Genomic DNA, 24,401 nt, shown 5'->3' with positions numbered 1-24,401 from the left:
TTTATCCTCAGGCCAAACCAAACTACGGTGAATCACCACTTTCCTTTGCCAACTGTCTCTGATTTTTTAAGGGTGATTCCCACGACATCAGGACACCAAGGTCTGAGATAGGCACATACACCTGACACACAAAAAACTGCAGGACAGCTGTCCTGAGAAGAGGAAGGGATCGCAGGCCAGAAAGGGCCCCCAGCTTGGTCCCTGATTGGCCTGGTCCTATCACAGAGGTTCTTGATTTTCATCTAGTCTTTAGTGAAGTGTATGACAGGATGCTTTTCTGTGCTATAAGTGTGGGAATCTACCTCCATAAATTCTCTTTGGGGAAAACAATAACATTCTAGTGCATGCTACCAAGCAAACGCAGCTTCCAAAATTTGATAGAATCTTTTGTAGAGCTCACCTTGTTCTTGATTGGAGTTGCTGAGATGAGCGTGACACAAAGTCTTTCAACACTGTAATGGCACTTCTGTTTTCTCACCTGAGAAGAGGAGAGGGATCATTCAGCCAGCAGTCATCTGATGTTTACTGTGAGAAATTAGCTTTCTTTCCATCTTCAATAGATAATTTTCATGTGTTTCTAATTTCCCTGGACTCTTTTTGAGTTGGTGACAACTCATAGAGTCTTTGCCCTCTAAAAATTAGGTCAGGAATGACTGCCTATAATTTTTAAAAAGTTAAGTAATAATATATTACAACTACAATACTATAGCCCAAATGTTTCACAGGTAGGTAACTAAGGGATAACCTTAATGTGAGCTCGCCAGTCTAAACTGGAACTTTCTCCCTTTTCGTACAAACTGTCTGAAGTGGATTGGTAATCAGAGCCAGGTGGGAACAAAACAGGACCATTGTCCCCATGAGATCTGTGGCAGAAAATGACACATGCTCCATTGTGAGGTAACTGGCTCTATACATTGATTAGAACTAGAATCTAGCCTAATATGTGTATTAATTATGGACAAAAAAGTTTAAGAATTTTAACTCTACGAGTGAATTGACCACTTGAAACAGAGGGTCAGAATGTTAAAGAGCAATGAAAAATGACCAAAGAAAGTGTTTGGCTAAAAATGAACAGAGTCCATTTCTGAATTAACCAAGTCTGGTGTGAGATAACTTCTGATGTGTGGCAGAGTTGGGGGGTGGGGGGCGCATTGTAAGATGATTTAATCAAATTCTTAGAAATGTAAAACCTTCCAAGACAGAATCAGGAAGAAATAGAAAATATGAACAGACCAATCACAAGTAATGAAATTGAAACTATAAATAAAAATCTTCCAACAAACAAAAGCCCAGGACCAGATGGCTTTACAGGTGAATTCTATCAAACATTTAGCGAAGAGCTAACACTCATCCTTCTCAAGCTCTTCCAAAACATTGCAGAGGAAGGAACACTGCCAAACTCATTCTATGAGGCTATCATCACGCTGATACCAAAACCAGACAAAGATACTACAAAGAAAGAAAATTACAGACCAATATCATTGATGAATTTAGATGCAAAAATCCTCAACAAAATACTAACAAACAGAATCCAACAACACATTAAAAGGATCATACAGCATGATCAAGTGGGGTTTATCCCTGGAATGCAAGAATTCTTCAATATACGCAAATCAATCAATGTGATACACCATATTAACAAACTGAAGGATAAAAACCACATGATCATTTCAATAGATGCAGAAAAAGCTTTTGACAAAATTCAACACCCATTTATGATAAAAACTCTCCAGAAGGTGGGCACAGAGGGAACCTACCTCAACATTATAAAGGCCATTTATGGCAAACCCACAGCCAACATGATTCTCAGTGGTGAAAAACTGAAAGCATTCCCTCTAAGATCAGGAACAAGACAAGGATGTCCACTCTCACCACTGCTGTTCAACATAGTTTTGGAAGTCCTTGCCACAGCAATCAGAGAAGAAATAAAAGGAATCCAAATTGGAAAAGAAGTAAAACTGTCACTGTTTGCAGATGACAATGCTAGAAAATCCTAAAGATGCCATCAGAAAACTACTTGAGCTAATCAATGAATTTGGTAAAGTTGCAAGATACAAAATTAACACACAGAAATCTCTTGCATTCCTACACACTAACAATGAAAAATCAGAAAGGGAAGTTAAGGAAACAATCCCATTCACCATTGCAACAAAAAGAATAAAATACTTAGGAATAAACCTTACTAAGGAGGTAAAAGACCTGTACTCAGAAAACTATAAGACACTGATGAAAGAAATCAAAGATGACACAAACAGATGGAGAGATACACCATGTTCTTGGACTGGAAGAATCAACATTGTGAAAATGACTATACTACCCAAAGCAATCTACAGATTTCAATGCAATCCCTATCAAATTACCAATGGCAGTTTTTATAGAACTAGATCAAAAAATCCTAAAATTTGTATGGAGACACAAAAGACCCCGAATAGTCAAAGCATCTTGAGGGGAAAAAATGGAGCTGGAAGAATCAGACTCTCTGACTTCAGACTATACTACAAAGCTACGGTAATCAAGACAATATGGTACTGGCACAAAAACAGAAATAAGATCAATGAAACAGGATAGAAAGCCCAGAGATAAACTATGGTCAACTAATCTATGACAAAAGAGGCAAGAACATACCATGGAGAAAAGACAGCCTCTTCAATAAGTGGTGCCAGGAAAACTGGACAGCTACAAGTAAAAGAATGAAATTAGAACACTCCTTAACACCATACACAAAAGTAAACTCAAAATGGATTAAAGACCTAAATGTAAGGCCAGACACTATAAAACTCTTATAGGAAAACAGGAAGAACACTGACATAAATCACAGCAAGACCTTTTTTGACCCACCTCCTAGAGTAATGCAAATAAAATAAAAAATGAACAAGTGGGACCTTATGAAATGTAAAAGCTTTTGCACAGCAAAGGAAACTATAAACAAGACGAAAAGACAGCCCTCAGAATGGGAGAAAATATTTGCGAATGAATCAACAGACAAAGGATTAATCTCCAAAATATATAAACAGTTCATGCAGTTCAATATCAAAAAAACCCAAACAACCCAATCAAAAAAAAAAAAAAAATGGGCAGAAGACCTAAATAGGCATTTCTCCAAAGAAGACATACAGATGATCAACAGGCATGGGAAAGGTGCTCAACATCACTAATTATTAGAGAAATGCAAATCAAAATTAAAATGAGGTATCACCTCACACTGGTTAGAATGGACATCAACAGAAAATCTACAAACAATAAATGCTGGAGAGGGTGTGGAAAAAAGGGAACGCTCTTGCACTGTTGGTGGGAATGTAAATTGATACAGCCACTATGGAGAACAGTATGGAGGTTCCTTAAAAACTAAAAGTGGAATTACCACATGACCCAGCAGTCCTACTACTGGACATATACCCAGAGAAAACCATAATTCAAAAAGACACATGCACCCCAATGTTCATTGCAGCACTATTTACAATAGCCAGGTCATGGAAGCAACCTAAATGTCCATCAACAGACAAATGGATAAAGAAGATGTGGTACGTATATACAATGGAATATTACTCAGCCATAAAAAGGAACAAAATTGAGACATTTGTGGAGACATGAATGGACCACCTAGAGACAGTCGTACAGAGTGAAGGAAATCAGAAAGAGAAAAACAAATATCTTATATTAATGCATATATGCGGAATATAGAAAAATGGTACAGATCAACCAGTTTGCAAGGCAGAAACAGAGACACAGATGTAGAGAACAAACATATCGACGCCAAGGGGGGAAAGAGGGGTGGAGGGGGCAGTGGGGGTTTGAGGTGGGATGAATTGGGAGATTAGGATTGCCATATATACATTACTAATAAGAAAAAAAAAATCAAATTGTACACTTTAAATATATGCAGTTTATTTTATGCCAATTATATCTCAATAAAAGTCCTTAAAAAAAACAGTTGAATAATAGGAGTGGGCATTCAATGATGGAGAAATTAGTGTGAGTAGGACATGGAAATCCCCCTCTCTGAGTCCATCCTGGAGAGTCTAGAAGGAGAAAGAAAGAGAGGGTTAAATGACACCACTTTCTTAGAAATCCTAAGTGAAAGGCAGATGATAGATAGATGATAGATAGATGATCGATAGATATAGATAGATAGATGATAGATAGATAGTTAGATAGATAGATATAGAAAGACAGATGATAGATGATAGATATAGATATAATTTTAAATCATCCTAATGAGTCTTGAGAATGCGTTATTAATAGATTGTCAAGTAAATAAAGGATCTAGGTCTCTTCACCCTGTTGCCATCGGTGGTGTGTGATCAGTTCCTCCACTACGAGTCATGCATTACACAGACTTCCAGAATTTTCATTCCTGATCCCATCTCTCTCACCTATAACTTTAAACACGTCGGAGACTCATGAATCAGAGACATTCTGGTTTTCCTGCTGCTGGCACTGCTGGAATCCCAGTGCTGCAGGATGGCTTGACCCCAAAGTGTTTCTGGGGATGTCATTCCACCTGAAGGGTGAGTCACTGCATGGTCCTGGGTGACTCTCAGGCCTCTCCTCTCTGCACCAACTTGCTCACTGGGCTCCATCACCGTGTTCAAAGCTGATTCTTATTAATGTCATGGGAGTATCAAGCCATCAGAACATGAGGCATAATTGTAAAAACTGAACTTTTCTCTGCCCCAAATGCAAGACACATTCGGATCATCCTCAGGTAATGGAAAGCCCTGTAGCTACCTTGAATAGCAAGCAAGATCTCACTTCGTTAATCAGAGTTGTCCGGCTACAGAGAAGAAGCAATCTCTGTCCCTCATCCAGTGGAAGCGTGTCCTCTTCCAGCTACTGCTTTCTTTCTCACACTCACCTCCCTCACTGCCTCCTGCTCCAGTGAACTGATTGGTGTGTGGACTCGGGCAGTGGTGGCGGGGATTCACGATATTCTGATTTGACTTGTACCATCCTACTGTGGCCTCACACTCTGGGCTGCGGGTGATCAAATCTATCGTTTTCCTCCCGGAGGCTCCTTTGTGGGGTCTCCAGTTGCAACTCTAGGGCCATCACCCAGCCCCTGGCCATCATCCAGCACCCACTTCTGGACCCGCAGCCATGAGTGTGCTCCCCTGAGCCCCACGCACTCACCCACGGCAGCCCCAGGGCGGCAGGCACAAGGTCCCCGCTCTGCCTCTGGACGTGGATCCCAGTGAAGCAATGCCCCCATACTGTCACCAAAGCATCCTCTGTCTCCTTGCTGCTGGGTTTTCTGGGTGACATTGGACATCAGTGCCCCAGCCCTGTGCCAAACTCCAAGGTGCAAATGCTGAGACCACTGAGCAGTCCTGCTTGGAGTGCCTCACTCGGGACTGTGGTAGAGAATTGGCATCTCTTCCTCCCCCCGCCCCCATCATCTTGGGGTTGGGGGACAGACGGAAGCACCGCCCCACAGAGAATCCCCTTCACACTCCCCCCATCACCTCCACCGCCTTGACCCATGTGTGTCCTCCTTTGCAGACCTCTGCGTGGTTTCCCATCAACTGTTTGGAAATTTGTACACATTTGGCCAGCACCTCGTTTCACAATGTCACGTCTCCACCTGCTCCAACTAGGTGCCTTCTGGCACTTGGACTTAACATCCCTCCACACTGAGCACAGGTGGGAGGAGAGACAGAAGCTGCCTCTTGTGTATGTAGTTCCCCTGAGGAGCCGTATGCCAACCCAGCATAGGTGTGTCTGAATTTTGCATGGTTCTGGGGTGCCACTCACCTGTGAACAGCCTCTCTGGGCTTGTACATTCTGAGGTTCTCACCTCCGCCCACGGGGCCTCTTCTGCTTTGAAGGCTCCACTCATGACCCACAGGAGAAGCCTGTCAGCCATGATATTTGCCGTCTATAGCTTATTAATTTTGATTAATACAAAAAATATTTTTTCTCAAAGATAACCCATCCATGAATGGCAACATGAGAACAAAGTCCACATTCCCAGTTAAATCTTCCAGAGATGTGGCCACACCTGTGCTTTGCATTCAAGCCATCCTTATCCAAGGCCATCAACAAGGGTGCTGGTTTTCACAAGCTTTTGGGGTTATTTCTCCCACAAATATTAGACCTCACCGAGGTTATTGTCATGGGCGTCCGAGGATGAAGAGACCATGGAAAGAATTCATTACAGAAACCCTTTGCATCTCTTAGAGTGACACCACCTTGTTTTTTGGGGGGTTTTTTTGGCTGCACCTCACAGCTTGTGAGATCTTAGTTCCCTGACCAGAGATTGAACCCACGCCCACCACAATGAAAGCACGGAATCTTAACCACTGGACCACCAGGGAAGTTCCAGAGTGACACCACTTTGGAAGGACCTAGAGTTTTTAATTATATATACCATTGTCTTCTCTGTGCAACTGTGCTTCTAATTTCAAAAGGTTCCCAGCGAGCTCTGTGAGATCAAGTTACTTTTGGAGGAGGAGGCCCCCGATGCACCTGCATTCCTCAGCTACACTATCTAAATAATGCAATCTTTCCCGAGGGTTTCCTGGTGGAAAGCCCTCAGCAGCTCTCCACTTTCTGCAGGAGGGGATCATGTATATGCTTGAAAAGGGTCCATCAATAGGTGGCTCCCAGCGGCACTCCCAGCTTCCTTTCTGCTGTCGTTCATGGCTGTCAAGTCCAGAATCTCCCACTGTTTGGGGTCACCTGTTCCTGCCATGCTACTTCATGCTTTGCTGACTTCACTTGTACATCCTTTACCTGGAATGTGCTTCTCACCTTTCTTGGCTGGACTGACCTCCTGCATCCTTCAAGGCACAGCTCAGGAGTCATCTCTGCTAGGAGATGTTCCTGCAGCTCCAGATTGGGCCAAGGCCCCCCTCTGGGTGTTCTCACAGGAGCCTGTTCACCTCTCTAGTTTCCCGCTGCTACGTTAATTGACATCACCTGACTATATACCTGTCTGTGTACAAGACCTGTATCTTTTACCCAGGGCCATGCCTTGCCCATGCGAGGAACTCAATCAGCCTTTGCTGAACTCAGCAGAATGGGATCAATCAGGTCACCAGGTTTTGTAGATGTTGTGCCATGTTACGTATTTTTGTCCCCATTTCTGATTTTATGTTTTCAGGTGTCTCTGTTCAACTATGTATTTTTGATCTCTTGGGCTTTTGCTCTGCCGTACGCCAAGCTCCGCCGCCTGGCTTCAAGCGTCTGCACTGTCTGGACATGCGTGATCATCGTCTGCAAAATGCTGTACCAGCTGCAGACCATTAAGCCTGAGAACTTCTCTGTCAACTGCTCCTTGGTGAGCCTCAGAGATGTGTGGCAGGGAGGGTCTCCTTGCCTGGCCTTTAGGGAAGGGAGGCAGACCTCGGGGGACCCACATCCCCAGCACATTCCATCTGGCCTTGGTCAGCTCAGCAGGTCAGAGGCATCCTGGCCCCCAGCCTTTCCTGATGCTGAGATCTCCCCCGTGAGTGGATCTTCCTCCCCCATCCCCAGATCCCTTTGTTCAAAGCGGAGGGAGACTAATCTGAACTTTCCTAATCCATGGGGCCAGTTCTTACCCCCTTTTCTCTTCTTTTCAGCCAAATGAAAACCAAACGAATATACCCCTTCAGCAGCTGAACAAGTCTCTGCTCTACAGTGCCCCCATTGACCCAGCAGAGTGGGTGGGCCTGAGGAAGTCCTCTCCTTTGCTCGTCTACCTGAGGGTAAAGCCTTCGTCATCCTAAGTGTGTGCCTCTGCCAATGAATGTCTGGAGCCCTTTCCCTGGAGATGCTAACTAACCTCACCTTTGATAGGAGCCTCATCCTCTCACGTGGCTTTTGCAGTTACCTTCCAAACTGAATATTAAAATCAGTATCACGTGGTGCTGAAAAGAAATCAATGGAGTGCAATAGTTTGAGATTCACTGAATAACAGATATATTCATTGGAACATTATAAAACCACTCAAAGACAGAGGTAGATTGATAATATCAGACCCTGAAAGATGTCCAAAATATACTGTAAAGTTGAAAAAATAAAAAAAGCAAACTTGAAAACACCATACTTACAATGATGTCTTTTAGACACAAAGAAAAAATACTGAGTAAATTATACCAAATAGTCGACAGTGATTATTTCTGAGACATAGATGTCGTGTTATAAGAAATGTTTGCTATCTAAATTCTACAAATTTCAACCAAGGGCATGTATTATGTTTAGAGGTAACCAAACAAAAAGAGCACATCTTTGAGAAAGGGATTTTGATTGCAAATAGTTGTAACAAACATAAGGAAAGCAATATGGTTCAGGTTATTCTCATTTTAGTCTGGTGGAGAATTTGAGCACTTTACTTTGATGGAATATGCTAACAGTGCGTTAAAACCTTTGTACTCAACTCCTGGAATTTAAAGGGTACTAAGCATCTCATTTTTCTTGGTGTAGCTTTCTAGTTCTTTGCTCACATGGCAGATATTGTTTGTAATGTACGAATGCTGTCTACCATTAACAGCTGTTATAAGGATGAAAAAACTCATATTTGAAAAGGGGAATTAGAATAGTGTCTGGCACATAAATGTTAATTATTTTTATTATTATTATTATTACTATTATCACTATTATTATTTTATGGTATAAGCAGCATATTTTTCCATCTACTGCTGTCTAGCCAGCTTTCAGAGGTGTTCAAAAATCCCCCTCTAATGCAGGTCCCATTCTGCAGCTCCGTCTGTTTCCCGGGGTCCTTGTAGGACACTGGTACAAGGGTTTTTCACTTTTCATTGCAAAGACAGTTGGACAACCCTCCCAAGGTAACTGGACACGGCTTTTTGGTTCAGTGTGTACTTCTTCAGGAACAGAAATGACCATTATTGGTTTTTGGTTTAGAGGTTCTAGATTCTATTATCATGGAAATTAGCCTGATTTGCATATTGGAGATAACTCCACCCTTGTTTCCATAAAACAGGGAAAATGGGCATTGAATTCAAGACTGTATTTTATAGTGGTGGGATTTGATCATGCGCTGTCCTTTTAGACACCCGGAATGGAATGAGATGGTATCTCGTGAGGACTGTAAATGACTACATGGCATCACATGCAGTTTCCTTGCTTTCTAGAACAACCTCCTGATGCTGGCCATCCTGGCTTTTGAGGTCACCATCTACCGCCATCAGGAGTATTATCGTGGTCGGAACAACCTCACCGCCCCCGTGTCTAAAACCATCTTCCATGACATTACAAGACTCCACCTGGATGACGGACTTGTTAATTGTGCCAAGTACTTCATTAATTACTTCTTCTACAAGTTTGGTCTGGAGGTGAGGTTCCTTGCTGACCTGTTTTCTTTCTCTTTTCTGTGAAAATTCCAGTGGTGCTTTTGGCCAGGTGGCCACTGGGGCTTCATGGCACATCTCCACGCCCTGATCTCTGTCTCCACGCCCTGATCTCTGTCTCCACGGGATCCGGTAGGAGCGTCCACTGCAGGGCTAGCCTGGCCTGGTTGAAAGTCTTAAGGAACCAGCGCCAGTCCCCTGCTCTGCAGCAATGGACGTGCCCTCTGGATATCTCCGGTCTTGCAGATGCGTGGACGTCTGTTTTGTGTAACCTCAGCCAAAATGCACTCTTTTGACTTGAATGGTGTGGTAGCCTTGCCCTCGATAGAGTGTACTTGGAAAGGTGACGCTTCATGGAGAGATCATAGCTGTAATTCTCTTCACCATTTGAAGTGGTTCTTATTGACAGTGACCTGGTCAGTTTTTCTGTCTTCATGATGAAAACACCCCAAAGAGGCAGAGCGTGAACAGGTGCAGAGAACCGGCCCCAGGGATACGGGTCTCTGCCACCCGCTCGGGGTGGACCGCTGACCCCACTCCCCTTATCTGTAAAGCCGACTTTCTGCCTCTTTTCATCCTTACGCAGACCTGTTTCCTCATGTCAGTTAACGTAATTGGTCAGCGGATGGATTTCTACGCCATGATTCATGCCTGCTGGCTGATTGCCGTGTTGTACCGGCGCCGCCGGAAGGCCATCGCAGAGATCTGGCCTAAGTACTGCTGCTTCCTGGCCTGCATCATCACCTTCCAGTACTTCATCTGTATTGGCATCCCCCCTGCCCCATGCAGAGGTGAGCCCCCACCCCCACCCAGCGGGAGCATGCGCGGAACGGGGGCGGGGGGGGGGGGCACAAAGGCAGTGAGGGGCGTCCTGACCGGCTCCTCCCCCTGCCCCACAGATTACCCCTGGAGGTTCAAGGGCGCCAGCTTCAACGACAACATCGTCAAGTGGCTGTACTTCCCAGACTTCATCGTGCGGCCCAACCCCGTGTTCCTCGTGTGTAAGTGGGGCCACTGGGATTCCCACTTGCTCCTCCTTCCCCGTGGGGGTGCATTCGTGCCCCACCTCCCGCCCAGTGCACAGACAGTCAGGGACAGGTTGGTGTCCATGCCTCAGCATCCCAAGCCTCTGGTGGCTTCTGCTGGCCCTGTTACATCTGCAGAGTTGATACACAGCAGTGCAGACACCATGTTCACTTTCATAAGTTCACCTCCCAGGGCACACACTTGCCCTCCACCCCCACGCATCTGTACACATCCACCTTCTAGAAGGTAGACTGCAGGAGGAGGCCTTGTCCTGGGCGAAGAGGTTGCTTCTAGATGCCACCACAGACATAAACCTACAGGCGAGCTGGAGTTGCTGGAAGGACACGGCTGGATCACAGATGCTCCTGGGTGGGGCTGTGGCCCGAGCCTGTGCACGGGTGGGTGACCATCCAAAGGTTAAGATCGGGGGTCCCACCGTAGGAGTTGGGGGGACTGTGCTGCCCACGCATGTGCAGGTGTAGATTAAAGACAACGCCTCAGGGAGGGGCCCTCTTCTGGGCAGTTGGCCATGAGGGCAGCTCCGTCCTCTCTACCCGCCCCTGTCAGCCGCCACCTTCAGCTGCTCTCACCAGCCTCCACACCCTGTACGTTCGGAGAAGTCTTTGGTTGCTAGTGCAGAGGGGGACGGAGAGGACAAAGGAAACCAGAACGCCTGTTTCTACGGCTCATAAAGAGAGAAAGATGTGAAGTGCTCAGTGGCCCTCTCAGAGCTCTGGGGGAAGATCAGTCCAGACAGACATTGTCGTGTGAGAGATTCGTGAAGACTGGTCAGCACCTGATGCTCTCACTCACCGATGAGCAGAGGGCGTGCAGGGACTCTCCCCCGGGAGCCCCAGAGCATCTGGTCCCTCCTGCATCCCCATGGCGGGTGGGGGAGGTGGGAATCCAGGAGGAAGTGAACTCTGGGGACGTGACGCAGGCAGTAGATGAGGAGCCACTGGTACCCTGTGGGACCCTTCCTCACATCCGTAGACGCAGAGGAGGAGCAAGTGATATCAGCTCCTGTGTCTGTCTTGCCAGATGACTTCATGCTGCTCCTGTGTGCCTCCCTACAACGGCAGATCTTCGAGGATGAAAACAAGGCCGCCGTGCGGATCATGGCGGGCGACAACGTGGAGATCTGCATGAACCTGGACGCAGCCTCGTTCAGCCAGCACAACCCCGTCCCCGACTTCATCCACTGCAGGTAACGTGCCACCCGCGTGCACAGCCCCTGGGAAGGTGCATCCCCTGGAGTCCATGCCTCCAGTTCCCCCTGCCTTTCCTGGGGAGCTGACCCACTGACTGCTCCCCCAAAGCCAACAATCATGGGGCAGGATTGCCCAGTGGTCTGGAAACTGAGCCTCCATAGATGCCCCTGGGCAGCTCTGGAAAGTAGCCGCCCCTGAACCCCAGGACAGCCCTGGGCCTCACTCGCTGCCCAGGGGCCCCCGAGGCTCCTCCTCAGAGCATGTTGGCTGGTGTTTCTGTGTCCTTCTCACAAGCTTAGTTTTATGATTTCTGAACCTGAAGCAGATCAGGGCTGAGGAGTGGAGGCCGGGGCTCCTGCAGGAGGAATTAACAGCTACAAGCAGGGAAAGGAAATGTATGGAAAACACACAGTGCACTAACACACACGTGTCTGTGCGCACACACACACTCACACTCAAACATGCCAGCAGCCCAGTTCCACCAACTTCAAGACACACATGTCGGGAGCCCTGTGGGTGTTCAGATCTCACACCTGGACTGAGTCACTAACGTTACCTGTGTGATCCTGGGATGCTAAGAAACGCTGACATCTTATTCACTCTCCTGTGTGTGTGAAATCAAGGATGAGTGTAATGTATTTCAGAAAAAAATAATGGGAACATTTAAAAATGCTTAGTATTTTACTCTATAAAGAGTAAAGTTCAAAAGTTCGCTTATGAGACAGTGTTCCTCTAAGGCACAACGTATTATTCCCTGACAATGCTGGACAGTGTTACACATATTTCATCAGAGATGACTTGTTAACTCCCACAAAATAAGAGCTCATTTATCAAATATCTGACCCACAATTGGTTCTTCTGTGTTTCTCCCCAAACCTTGGAAGAGAAACAACCAAAGCAAAACTTCCAAAGCTGAGAAGCTCTACTTAAGTGAATACAGATGGGAGGCGGCCTGTAGGCATTATGTCAGCCAATGGCCCAGGCCAGGGAAGCTCCAGCAGCTGCTTTCATTGCATCATGGAGGTCGGAGGCCTGAGTGCCTGCCTCCTTCAGGAGGTCGTAGCAGAGGACTGGCTCCCGCATGTTGGCCGAGGGACATGCAGAGAGAGCACGGGACAGAGCCTGGAAGTTCCGTGTCTGCCTGATCAGAACTACTTCTCAGCTGGAGGAGGGAATTTCATCTCTAGCAAAACCTTTGTGTTTGTTTTAATCCATTAATTTCCAGTGCATGGAGAGGGATCCCTTCTTAACTGTTCTCTTGCTCCAGGAGGTGTCCATATCTTAGAATTTCCTTGGCCTCCTATAGAAAGACAGAGAGGGCTTTGAGTACTCAGGTAATAGGCAGAAAGTATTTCTGCTTGTGGGAAGTTTGGTCCAAATTGGGTGATAATAAACGTGTCCATGGCATTTTCACAAGGTACCACTTTGTCCATCACTAACTGGGTGAGGGTTTCCCGTGGACCAGGCGGTGATCAGTGAGAGGTGAACACCGAGCTTCCAGGCCGACCTGGACAGAGCCTCCAGAGAGAGTTAGGAGCAGAGTGTGAGTTTGTTCCCTTCCTCCTGACTTGATTTGTGTTGCTGTTCATGTAGTCCATTGGTTTTGGTTTCCAGATCGTACCTGGACATGTCCAAAGTGATCATCTTCAGCTACCTCTTCTGGTTCGTGCTCACAATCATCTTCATCACTGGGACGACGAGGATCAGCATCTTCTGCATGGGCTACCTGGTGGCCTGCTTCTACTTCCTGCTCTTTGGGGGTGATTTGCTGCTGAAGCCCATCAAGAGCATCCTGCGCTACTGGGACTGGCTGATTGCGTACAATGTCTTTGTGATCACGATGAAAAACATACTGTCGGTAAGCAGCTCCCGCATGTAACACATTTGTGGTTTCAGTGTCAGAGTAAATGATCTGTTCAGTGGTTATTAAAAGCCTGTGGCCTGTCACACTGCTCTCTTAAAAGCTCCAAATAGGATGCTTGCAAACTCAGAATCCAGAGGACCATTTATTACTCTTTGTTTTGCCATATTAAGCAGAATCCTTTTTGCTCATTTCCACCCTCTCAAGGACAAGAGGATGTGTATTCAAGGGAATAAACCCTAAAATGTACTTTATTAATTAAAATCCATCTCTTCTGAGGAACTATTAGTCATCGCTCTTCTGATGGGCTGCAGTGTGGCCCTTTTATGAGTTGAAACAGTCATGGGATGGCTTCAAAAATTATATCATGTTGGCTAAAAGCAACTCTCTTACCTAGAGAGAGCCATGGAAGTATATAGAATGGGTGTGGTTCTCCATGACACCGCGTGGGGTGGGGCTGAGGAGGAATAGGCCCCTGGAGGTACAGATGTTCTGTGAAGCCCTGAGATGTGGGTGGATGCAGAGGAAGCTTCATGGCTGCTCTGCATCAACGTCTGGACTAGAAAACAGCTAAGACCGTGGAGGTTGCAACAAACACCTCCTGCCCACAGAAAGTGGCTGCTTCTCTATTAAATATCCACGTTCCAGGGCACATCATGGCCCCTGCTCTGGTAGATAAACTGCCCATAAGTCATCCCAGAGTCACATGAAGTCTTTTAGGCCACAAAGACACCTTTTAAGCTATTTATTGTGTCAAGAAATTAAACAATGACCTTTCACGAGCTGAAGGAGTTAATCCATCTCTAGCTCCAACTTGAAGTGAATCCCAGGCTCGCTGCCCACAGGCTGTAACTGACAGCACGTTAGGAAAACAGTGATGTACGATTTCCTGCTTCTGCCCTTCCTGGTACTGGCAGATGAGCTCACCAGGCAATTCTCCTGGAAAGCGTTTGACTTTTTTTTTTTTTTTGGTGGGGGGTGGAGAGCACATGCACTGCTGTGTTTAGAGGTCTGGGGAAGCCAAGTCTGTGTAACCAGGAGTATGTGTTTGAAGAATTTATTTTGTCTCCGTCCATCAGAATATTAAATTTCTAGTAGATAGTGAAAATGATTTTTATTCATGAATTCAACCCCAGCAGTGTGTGTTTGTCTCTGGGGAGGTGTTGAGAGTTGTTGGTAAGGGGATGAGAGAGGACAGCAGATCTCACCCTTTCGCCCTAAAGCCAGTCTGCCGGGCAGAGATCTGGGGCTGGAGGCTGATCGCAATGGCTGTTCCCGGAAAGTGTGTGGCTGCAGAATCTATTCATTCATTTCTCTAAACCTGGGTTGCAGACCCGGTCTTTACTAGGCACTTTTATATCTTGAAGAACTAAGGTGAATATACTCAGATTTCACCTGTAAGGAGCTCACATCGTGAAAGAGAAGATAGATTTTCTTATAAACAATTATAGTACACTCTATTAATGCTCATTATCAAAACATTTTAGGAAAACAGTACAAAACAGAGTGCCTAATTTCTTGCCTAGATAAATTGGGAAGAGGCTTCCTGGAGGCGATGCCCTATGAACCCATCAGAAACTTGAAAGAGATTTAGGGGTGTCCAGGGAGGCAGAAGGGGGAAGATATTCCCTGAGGATGAGGCTCTTTTCCCCCTGGGGATGTTAACTTACCTGTGATGAGAAATCACTGTTACGAGACAACCACACCATGGTCAACAAAGAAATCTCCTTTACTCAGGGAATTGGCAGAAAAAGAATCAGCTCAAAGCACATACTCTCTTCCTGCTGCAAGAACTCCACCAGGCAGCTCATGTTTGTGATCATCTCCTGGCTAGTAGCGTAGGTTTCGTATGCCTGGCTCTGTAGGACTCGTGAGAAAATAGCTCTGCCAGAATCCAAGCCCGGGATCCACGCTGAGCTGTTTGCCATCACAGAGTCAGGCCTATTCCTACAATGGCCTAAGATTTCCTCTTCGAAAGAGAGGACCAAGTGCAGAAAGCATCATGCTGAGGGTTCTCCCCTTGCTCCTTGGGCTTAGCTCCCCCAGGAAGTGAAGCACCAGGTGTTCTACCCCATGGGGGCTGGATTTGGGGCCCTGTCCACCACCAGGAGTACTGAGACTTCGGGAAATCTTGCACATGTTGGGATTGCAAGGCATCAGCCTTTTTCTCTGTGTGTGGAGTTTCAGGATGTGCCTTTCCCCATTTTTTTTTTCAGATAGGAGCATGTGGCTATATTGAAAAGTTGGTTCAAAATAGTTGCTGGTTGATCCAAGCTTTCAGCCTGGCCTGCACAGTCAAGGGCTACAAAATGCGTAAGTACGAAAAGCAGATTTGGGAATGGAAGGACAAAGAAGAAAGGGCAGTTGTATTGTTCTAATTTAAAAACTGGGCCAAAGCCCCTGAAGGGAGGAGGTGAAGGGATGTTTGATTCCGTGTCTGCACGGAGCTGTGGGCTGTGCTGTGCTGGGGACCTGTGGTCAGGACACGCCCCATGCTGCCCCCCCCCCCACCCACCCAGGCATCTCTGATCCTCTTCTACAGACATCCCAGCCTCTTCCCCAAGCAGGTCTGGAGGGTGGTTGTGGCCTTTAGCTATGCCCTGAAGTCTTTGAGTCATGATGGGAAGGGTTGCAGATGTTCACACACACCTGTGGCTGCTGCAGCTGGAATCTCAGTCAGCAAAGTAGCTCTGCCTCCAGAATCCCCCTCTTCTGAAGCTCAGAGAACCTCCACCACGTGAAGATAGTTGGAAGCAGCAGTAGGGTGTCTGGAGTTAGAATCCCTCTGGGTTGGAGGCTGGAGTCCCATTTCCACTCCTCTGCCTCTTGCATCAGAACCCTGGACAGCACCACCGTCCTCCCTGTTCTCCTGGAGCCCAGGATGGGGCTTTGAACACGACGTCCCACCCCACCTCTGCCTTCCAATCCAGGCTGCACTTTATGGAGAATGAAGAGGCACTGGAGCCTGTTCTGACTTAGGATCAGATGTGCTGTTGACACCCCCTTCTTTCAATAGAATGGAGCCCATTCCCAGAATGGGTATCTTTTTTTTGTACTAGAGATTTCCTCTGGCATTGGGACATGCAGATGTTATTTCTCCTTGGCCCTTATTGAGGGGAAAGGGGTCCCTCTCCATCCTGTGCCTTACATTATCGAGAGCTCACTTTGTGGTCAGCCTTACACATCAGTGTTGATACCGGATTGGAAGTGTGTGCCCTTGGCTGTAAATAAGTCCTCGCACAGGGGTCGATGTATTGGAAGGTTGCTCTAATGCCTGTGTGATTTCCCGTCTGATCATACCACAGAGTTTATAAAGTAACAGTGAAAATGGGTGTTAATTTTAATTTTTTCTTTTTTCTTTTTTTGCACCAGCTGATGATGATTCCTCGTGTAAACTACCCAGTGGGGAAGCGGGGATTATTTGGGACAGCATATGCTTTGCCTTCCTCCTGCTGCAGAGAAGAGTTTTCATGAGTTACTATTTCCTGCACGTGGTGGCAGATATAAAAGCTTCACAGATCCTGGCATCGAGGTGGGTCAGGCCATGGAATCAAGCGGTTTCTCCTGAGAAGCCTGTCAGGAAGTGCTATTGCACCCTGCTCGCTGTCTGAGATTGCTTGTAGAGCACACAAGAAATTAAGAGATTCCTTTCAGGAAAACTGATCCCACTAGGCTTTAGGCCAAGGCCTTCAAGATCTAAAACAGAAGAGTAACAAGCAGGTCTCTGGAGGGAGTCACACCTTACAAAGTTCGGGACACCCTCGAAGGTCAAAGACAGACGGGTCATCTGAGCCCCTCGGTCCAGACCTCATCACTGGAGTAGCTCCTTCTGGCCTCAGTCAGAACAGGAACATAGACCATGTTGGTCCATAGTCTAGTCCATTCCCCCCACCCCCCGCCATTTTAAGAAGAAACTTGTAAAGATAGAGAAAAACATAACCACCTGTTACTTTTCAGACCATAGACGGGAGAGCACAGCCTCACCCTAAACCCTCCTATGCGTCTTTCCTTATTCCCTTCTTTTCAGGCTGTTCCCCAACAACCTGATTTTCTCTGGACCACTAGCACTGTTTGATATTACTTTCTCCTTAGATTCCCCCCTTTTCCGTTTTCTGCCCCCAATTGTATAGGTTTTGGGGAAAAGACTGGGAAGAGAACTAGGTACTAAAGAGGATGCCGTTGAGATGGGGGTCAAAGGGCAGCTGTGTGAACCCTGAGAGTGACCCTGTCTCTGAGACCCCAGCCCTGCCTCCATCCCATGGGCCCTGTGGTGCTAAACAGCCTGATAAACGCTAGCTTGTATCATATCAGTTGCCAGCATCAATCATTCTGATCTGTGGTTTAAGGGATTCACCTCTATCTGTACCACCTGTGGTTCCAGAGCCTGTTTCTTCTCCTGCCAGGAGAAATAAAATGTGTCTTTCAAAGGTCCGTTTACAGGGGGGAGTCCCAGTCTTTGTCAACTAACTTGGAGCCAAATAGAAAGAGGACTCAGTCGAGCACCTACGTTTAATCCGAGGAGCCTTGCTGCACCCTCAGCCCTCACCATATAGATGGACACCGACTTCATTTAGGGACAGTATTGGCCAGAGAATTTACTATTATAGTTGTTTTCCTAACATTCAGGACAGCATTTTCAGAGCAGCGCACAACTGATGTTCAGTAATAACCCTAATTAGTTATATGTAGCAGCCGGTACCTTTGCTAGTAAGTGCATCTTTTTCACCTTCCTCTAAAATTCGGTCCTTAGATGCCGAGGACATGATACTAAGCCTCAGCTTTTTCTCAAAGTTGTTGCAGTTATTCAGAAAGCATATTTGTCCTGTTGTAGAAACCGATGGCTCTGGTTCAGAGTACAGCTCATGCTTATCAAAGAAAAGCCATGTCTTAATAAGCACTGAACTCAATGCAACATCTGAAAAACAGACATTCATTCCCTTGTTCGCTGCCCGCTCTGTTAAGATCAGGCGAACGCTCGCCCTGCCCTCCTAGAGCCTGCAGACAGCGGGGAGAGGGACCTGTTAGCAAGCCGCTACAGGAGGCAGGACTCATATGAGCAGGAGGCATTCGGGAACCTGGGGATTGTATCCAGGTGTACAACCACCCCCAGCCGCTGGGCAGGACCAAGGCAGCCTCCATTCCAAGCTGCAGCCTGAGGGATGAACAGGAGTGAGAGGAGGAAGGGAATCCTAGTTTGAGGAAAGTGTAAGGAGCTTGAAACAGCCATTGTAGAAAAGCAGAATTTGCGGGGCATGGGGTGGGGGGTTCAGTGGATCCTCAGCACAGCCCTGCGTTTCTGCACTGTTGACACCCCATCATCCAGAGCACATGGCTGGCACCCCATCGGGCTCCCGCAGACTTGAGATTTTCCAAGTGGATGGGACGGACCACAGTGGGACAGAGCTGACAATATTGAGAGGTTGATGAGCTCTAGGGGACCCAGAAGTGGCTTGAAAAGTGAGAAGGAACAGAAGGGAATGGAAGGACAGGAAGAGGAGATCAAAGGAAAGAGGCTGGACCACACATCCCATTGCATTTCCCCTCTCGAAGCCCCAGCTCCCTCCGTGCCCTTTCCTTTTTACTGAGTAGAAAATGAACCTGAACTCACCCCTCCTTAAATGTGCCCTCATGGGATGACCATAATGAGGGCAGGTGAGGACCACTTGCTGGGGGACAGCCTTGAAGAGTCCTTGACAGTCTCAGAAAACACACAGCGTTTTCTTTTCCCTGAACCCCAGGGCTGTGAGCAGACCCTCCCCCAGGGGAGGTGGGAGGCTGTGTGTGTCCATCCACGGGGAAGGGGCTTCTAGATGGGCCTCTGGACTCCCACTCCCAGCCAGGAGACTCCAGGCAACTGCCCCCCCAAAAATGTTTTCTAGCCCTTAGTAACTTGTCTGGGGAAGGTGGGTAACACTGATGAAAATGCTCATTTATTCCATGTTTCTGACTTTCCCTTAGGGGGGCTGAGCTTTTCCAGGCCACAATTGTAAAGGCTGTAAAGGCAAGGATTGAGGAAGAGAAAAAGTCAATGGACCAACTGAAGAGGCAGTAAGGATGCTTTCCTTTTATTTGGGGTTTGCCTGGTCCCATTTTGCCAGCTCTCGGCTCCCGGGGAGGCCCAGGCCCTGCGGAATCCATTCATGGTAACTTTCGCAGCTGCCCAGGTGTTTGCTCTGGGTGTCTACTGAAATGGAAATGGTCCGAAGGAGGACAGCAGTGGGGTGGGGGGAAAGGGGCTGCCGTAGGCAAGACCAATGTCGGGTCCTAGTTCAGATGCTTACTCTGGAGCCCTGAGCAGGTCTGTCAAATTCTCTGAATTCCAGTTTCCCGTTTTAAGTTAGGATTCAGTTCTACCTGAGTATTGGTAAAGATTAGACAAATTAATGAGTGAGACGAGGTCGTCCCCAGTAACACTCACTTGAAGTGAAATCCATCACATCTGTGGGTTAAGTGAACAAATGCAGAGTTCTCACTTTAGAAGGATCTTTAGAGATAATATAATCCAGTCTGCTTGGGAAGAAACTGATGACCCACATATTAGGTGACTTAAAATCCCCAACTAATTGGAGGCAGCAGTGGAAAAACACCCACATTTCCCTGTATCCAGTTCAAGGCCTCCTTTCCCATCACACCATTCTGGAGAACTCAAGCAATGGACCAACTCCACCCAGGTGATCTGAGAATTCTTTATTTTTTTATAAATTAACCCACTGAAAATAATTATTTTCTTAGAGTGAAAGCTCTAGCAGTAAGTGGAACCTCTGAGGATTGGTAGCACCTCATACGTTTCGGTCCAAGTTTAACAGCTGATGAATATAGAATTCAAAACCTAGCCACTTTCTCCAAGAAAATGGAGATACTCTGTCAGCCCACCAGGAAAATTCCCTGAGTTTACGAAGACTACTTCATTCCATCCTGACCTCATTTCCCAGCTTCTTTCCCTGTGCAAAAATATTTGCCAGTATAAATCACACTATCCCATGGCATGGTTATTTTCACTATCAAAGATATGAGTTTTGTAAAACTATATATGTAATGAAAATATAATATGGTATAACTATTGCTGTTGTTGTTTCTAGCTATCTTAATCGGGTCTAGAGAAATAACAAATTTGAACCTACATGTAGAATGTGTTCCTAATTTCCCGTAAGTGAGACCTGTTACTATAATTCACATCACTGGATTTTTCCATCATCTCAAATGAGAGATCAGAATAAAAAAGAATGAAGAATGATCATTGCAAAAGACAAACTGAAAATATTATTTAAACTGCCCAAAGCAGGAATGTCACTTAAATCAGTGTAAAAACTTGGGCCATACATTCAGAATTTTAAGAAACTAAATTAAGAAATGAAACCTTTCAAGAGGGCAGATGTGGGAGATAAAGCTCAGCATTGCAGTTTCCGAATAGACTTCCTGAATAAACAGACAAAAAGATGCAATTCTGCATTCTTCTAGATCCAACAAAAGATTAGATTTGACATAGAGAAGAGTCCTGGGGTCTGACAGAATACTCGAGAACATTTGAGGAGCAACTTGCTATTTACAAAACAGTTCTCACACCCATACATCTTTTCCCTTGATCTTCACAACAACTATGTGAGGTGAACAGTATCTAAAAAAAATAAGAATGCAAAACCTGGGAGAATAAAGAATTTATATTTCATAATGGGCTATGTTCAGAATGGCTTTGGTACAAGGTGTAAGTGGACAAAGTATTTAGCATAATTACTGTTGATCACGTGATTGAGCTAGCATCTGTGTAGTGCAAAATAACATGGACAGAAAAAAAAAACAAGGAGACACTTGTCACTAATAAGTGACCTCCACAAGTTCCAAATGCTAACCACTTTGTCCATGATTTTAGCTGTTTGCCTAAAGGTGTGTAGGTAACTGTGGGTGTGTTCTTGGCATTGCTGCTGCTGTTTTGTTGTACAGGATGGATCGCATCAAAGCCAGGCAGCAGAAATACAAAAAGGGTAAGGAGAGGATGCTGAGCTTGACCCAGGAGTCAGGGGAAGGCCAAGACATCCAAAAACTCTCTGAAGAGGATGATGAAAGTATGTTGAAACACTTCCTTCTTAGCAGAGTACCTTGAGGTTGAGTGAAAGCATGCTATTGGGTAGGGCTGTGAAATAACATTACCTATCATTCTGCCAGTTTTATCAATGTATTTTCTAACTCAGCACCTTTGATGTTCCCATTTTGAGTGGGATGCATTTGTTTGTTTCATAAAGTACATATTTAATGAATCCATGACTCTACAAGTATCCCCCGTTCAGCAAGACATATAATATAACCTAGCTTCTCTTTCACAGACGTGTGATTCTGAAGAAAATAGGATGAGTCTGCTTCAATTTGTTCCTTTAGGGAAGAGATTTAAGATATGCAGTCTACTGTTGTCTTTGATTTCTATAAGTTTTATACTAAAATTAAATATGTATGCCTCTGAATAGTCAAAATATCATTCAATTATGGTCTGTTCCAATGAAACTTAAGATGAAATACATATTTATTATATCTGATTATAGATTTGTTATATACAGTTAAGTTTAAAAATTCTTTTTAAAGATGTTTGCATGCTTTTCTGTTTGACGGGAATGGAGAAATAATGCATGGTATTCTGCCAGTGCATAATATCTATTTATCAATAGCAGATTTGTATTCTTCCAACCATGCATTAAAATGATCAGAAGAGAAATTTCTGGTTATTGGAATATATGCATTTTAACAAACTATTTGCCACTAAATTGTTCTGTAATATCTGAGTGATGCTTCTCTTCTGTTAATTGCATGGAAAATTTACTGTGAGATGCATTTTTGACAGATAATCCCTTCATTATTATACTTCTTTGTATGCCCTCAGTTACTGAAAAGAAATTGAAAGTGTGGCATTATGTTAATAGAATACTGAATATTTACCTTGTTAAATTGACTGTTGACCCATGTATACGTTTCAGATTCAGCAGAATCTCTTCTCCTGACTTCTGATGTACTTTTGCAACGTGTCTAGATTTTGACAATTGAGTTATTAAAGCGTGGTGTTCAAAGTTTGTTTTCTCACTTTCGAAGAATTAATATTTGGACATATTTTATTTTAGGAGAAGCAGACAAACAGAAAGCCAAGGGCAAAAAAAAGCAGTGGTGGCGACCTTGGGTTGATCATGCTTCCAGTAGGTTTTCTCGATCCTCTTACGATTTCATCAATTCTAACCCTTATATCCTTGACCAGAATTCAGGCGTCCCCGTGACCTGTGTGTTCCATGCATGGTTTGACGCTTGTGACTTGATAGGGGGTCAGAGGGTAGGAAAACTGTGATCTCGCGGTCTCTGAGCCTGACAGACGGAATCTCCCAGAGCAATCAGCTGATTACCATGTGGCTTACGTGCTCCCGGGCACTACTTATGGGCTCAGAAAGGGAATTGGGATTGACTACTGTGTTATCCAATTCTGAGGTCCAAGAGCTCTGCTGAGATGTATTTGTTTCATGGCTGAAAACCCTTATTAAAAATGCGTTTCAGCTCCTCCTGGAACTCTGCTTTAAGGAGAACCACTATATTCGGAGTGTCTGTGACCCTCTTTGTAAGGCACTAGGCGTGAATGCCAACGAGCCTCCCTGCCCCGATTCCCAGAGCTTTAATTCCATTTGCATGTAAAGTTTCTGGGCAATTTATTAAACATAAAGATGAGGGCACCTTAAAATGCATTTACTTTCTCACCCTGTCTCCTTCCCAGTTTCAAAAAAGCTCTAAAACTACACTCCAAATCCAAGCCCAGCATGTGGCTGGCCTCAGAGGCACCAGCAGCTCAGCCAGGACCAATTCAGAGCAAAGTCAGAAGATGGTTTTGGAAAAGCAGAGCTTCATAGCCACACAGAATTAGTGCCTTTCCCCCACTGATCACAGACACACACACACAAACACACACACACACTCACAGGAATGAGGAATTGTGGAACTCAGTGGCTATATCTGCTCTGCTTTGCAAAGGACACAGCACTCACTATTGGCAATGGTATAATGGAATTATCCATTTCAATCTTGCCCTCCTTGAATTTGTTAGAATATTGAATAATTATTAATTATCTTGCAAATTACTCATAATGTCTTCAGCTTATGTCTTATATTGTGTCTCAGTTACTGTAGTTGATGTAATTAAACAAGTCATATCACCAAGGTCTGTAACATCAATAGGGTGATATTCAAAATCACTAGAAAATCAAACCGATCAGAATCCTTTCCCTCACCTGATTCTTACTGTCATTTAGATCTGGTTTTGACCTTTCACCCAAGAAATAATTTCCTAAAATCGGCAAGCCAGTTTTAGGAATTGATATTCAAAACTTGCTTAGTGTACCTGGATGTAATCAAATGTAATCCCAAACACTGAATTTTAGCATTATGGCATTAAAAAATCCATGAGTTCTAAAGTTTCATTTCATTTGCTGCTCAAGTCAAAAGACAAAGTTTCAAGTTAAAATTCAGTGTGACTCTTGTGGTCCACTGGCGTGTCAGTCACACTAACAATCTCATAGTGCAGACGCTGTGTGCCGGTTTCTATCAAGTCACAAGTAAACTGTGCTGATCTTTCTGTTTTGAAAGGGCCCTTTACTAGTTTAGAGAGACCTATCCATTTCAAAATGGTGTCATACTGATGTTCTGTCTTTTCACCCAGGGGTACATTCCCACTGCGATCACCATGGTTCTTTCCTCTGCTCTTGTAAACACTGCATTTCGGAAGGAACTGAATATGGTCTTTGATCATCACCTTATGAGTTGGTTATCCTTGAAAGAACTTCCTCTGAAGGTTATCGACTTTAGATTTTCTGATTCATTTCACCCTCATTATATCGAGTTCTTGAAGGCTGGTATTACACTACCTGTGCCTGTTACAAGACTTCCAGTGCAATAATGCTGGGATGTGTGCCATTCATAGTTTGGAATCAGAGTCTGACTGTGGTGCTAAAATTTTTCTACAAAAAATATTCCTTTTTACAAGCTGGTAAGGAA

At 45.2% G+C, this 24,401-nt stretch overlaps 1 protein-coding gene across 2 annotated transcripts in view; it reads left to right on the top strand.

Annotated features, from left to right (window-relative positions):
- Positions 1 to 24,401, top strand: part of PIEZO2 (piezo type mechanosensitive ion channel component 2) — a 338,838-nt gene that overhangs the window by 254,301 nt on the left and 60,136 nt on the right. For both annotated transcript variants that reach the window (XM_057700316.1, XM_057700315.1), the window contains 12 exons: positions 7,103 to 7,279; positions 7,563 to 7,688; positions 9,078 to 9,278; positions 9,880 to 10,084; positions 10,193 to 10,294; positions 11,361 to 11,526; positions 13,145 to 13,388; positions 15,608 to 15,704; positions 16,764 to 16,923; positions 19,350 to 19,439; positions 21,330 to 21,451; positions 22,493 to 22,564. In XM_057700316.1, coding sequence (XP_057556299.1) covers positions 7,103 to 7,279; positions 7,563 to 7,688; positions 9,078 to 9,278; positions 9,880 to 10,084; positions 10,193 to 10,294; positions 11,361 to 11,526; positions 13,145 to 13,388; positions 15,608 to 15,704; positions 16,764 to 16,923; positions 19,350 to 19,439; positions 21,330 to 21,451; positions 22,493 to 22,564 — 1,762 coding nt within the window. The remainder of the gene's footprint in view (positions 1 to 7,102; positions 7,280 to 7,562; positions 7,689 to 9,077; positions 9,279 to 9,879; positions 10,085 to 10,192; positions 10,295 to 11,360; positions 11,527 to 13,144; positions 13,389 to 15,607; positions 15,705 to 16,763; positions 16,924 to 19,349; positions 19,440 to 21,329; positions 21,452 to 22,492; positions 22,565 to 24,401) is intronic.

This window comes from Hippopotamus amphibius, chromosome 11 (genome assembly GCF_030028045.1).
Source record: "Hippopotamus amphibius kiboko isolate mHipAmp2 chromosome 11, mHipAmp2.hap2, whole genome shotgun sequence".
In the NCBI taxonomy this organism is placed as follows: domain Eukaryota; kingdom Metazoa; phylum Chordata; class Mammalia; order Artiodactyla; family Hippopotamidae; genus Hippopotamus; species Hippopotamus amphibius.
This window is presented reverse-complemented; position numbering and strand designations above follow the sequence as displayed.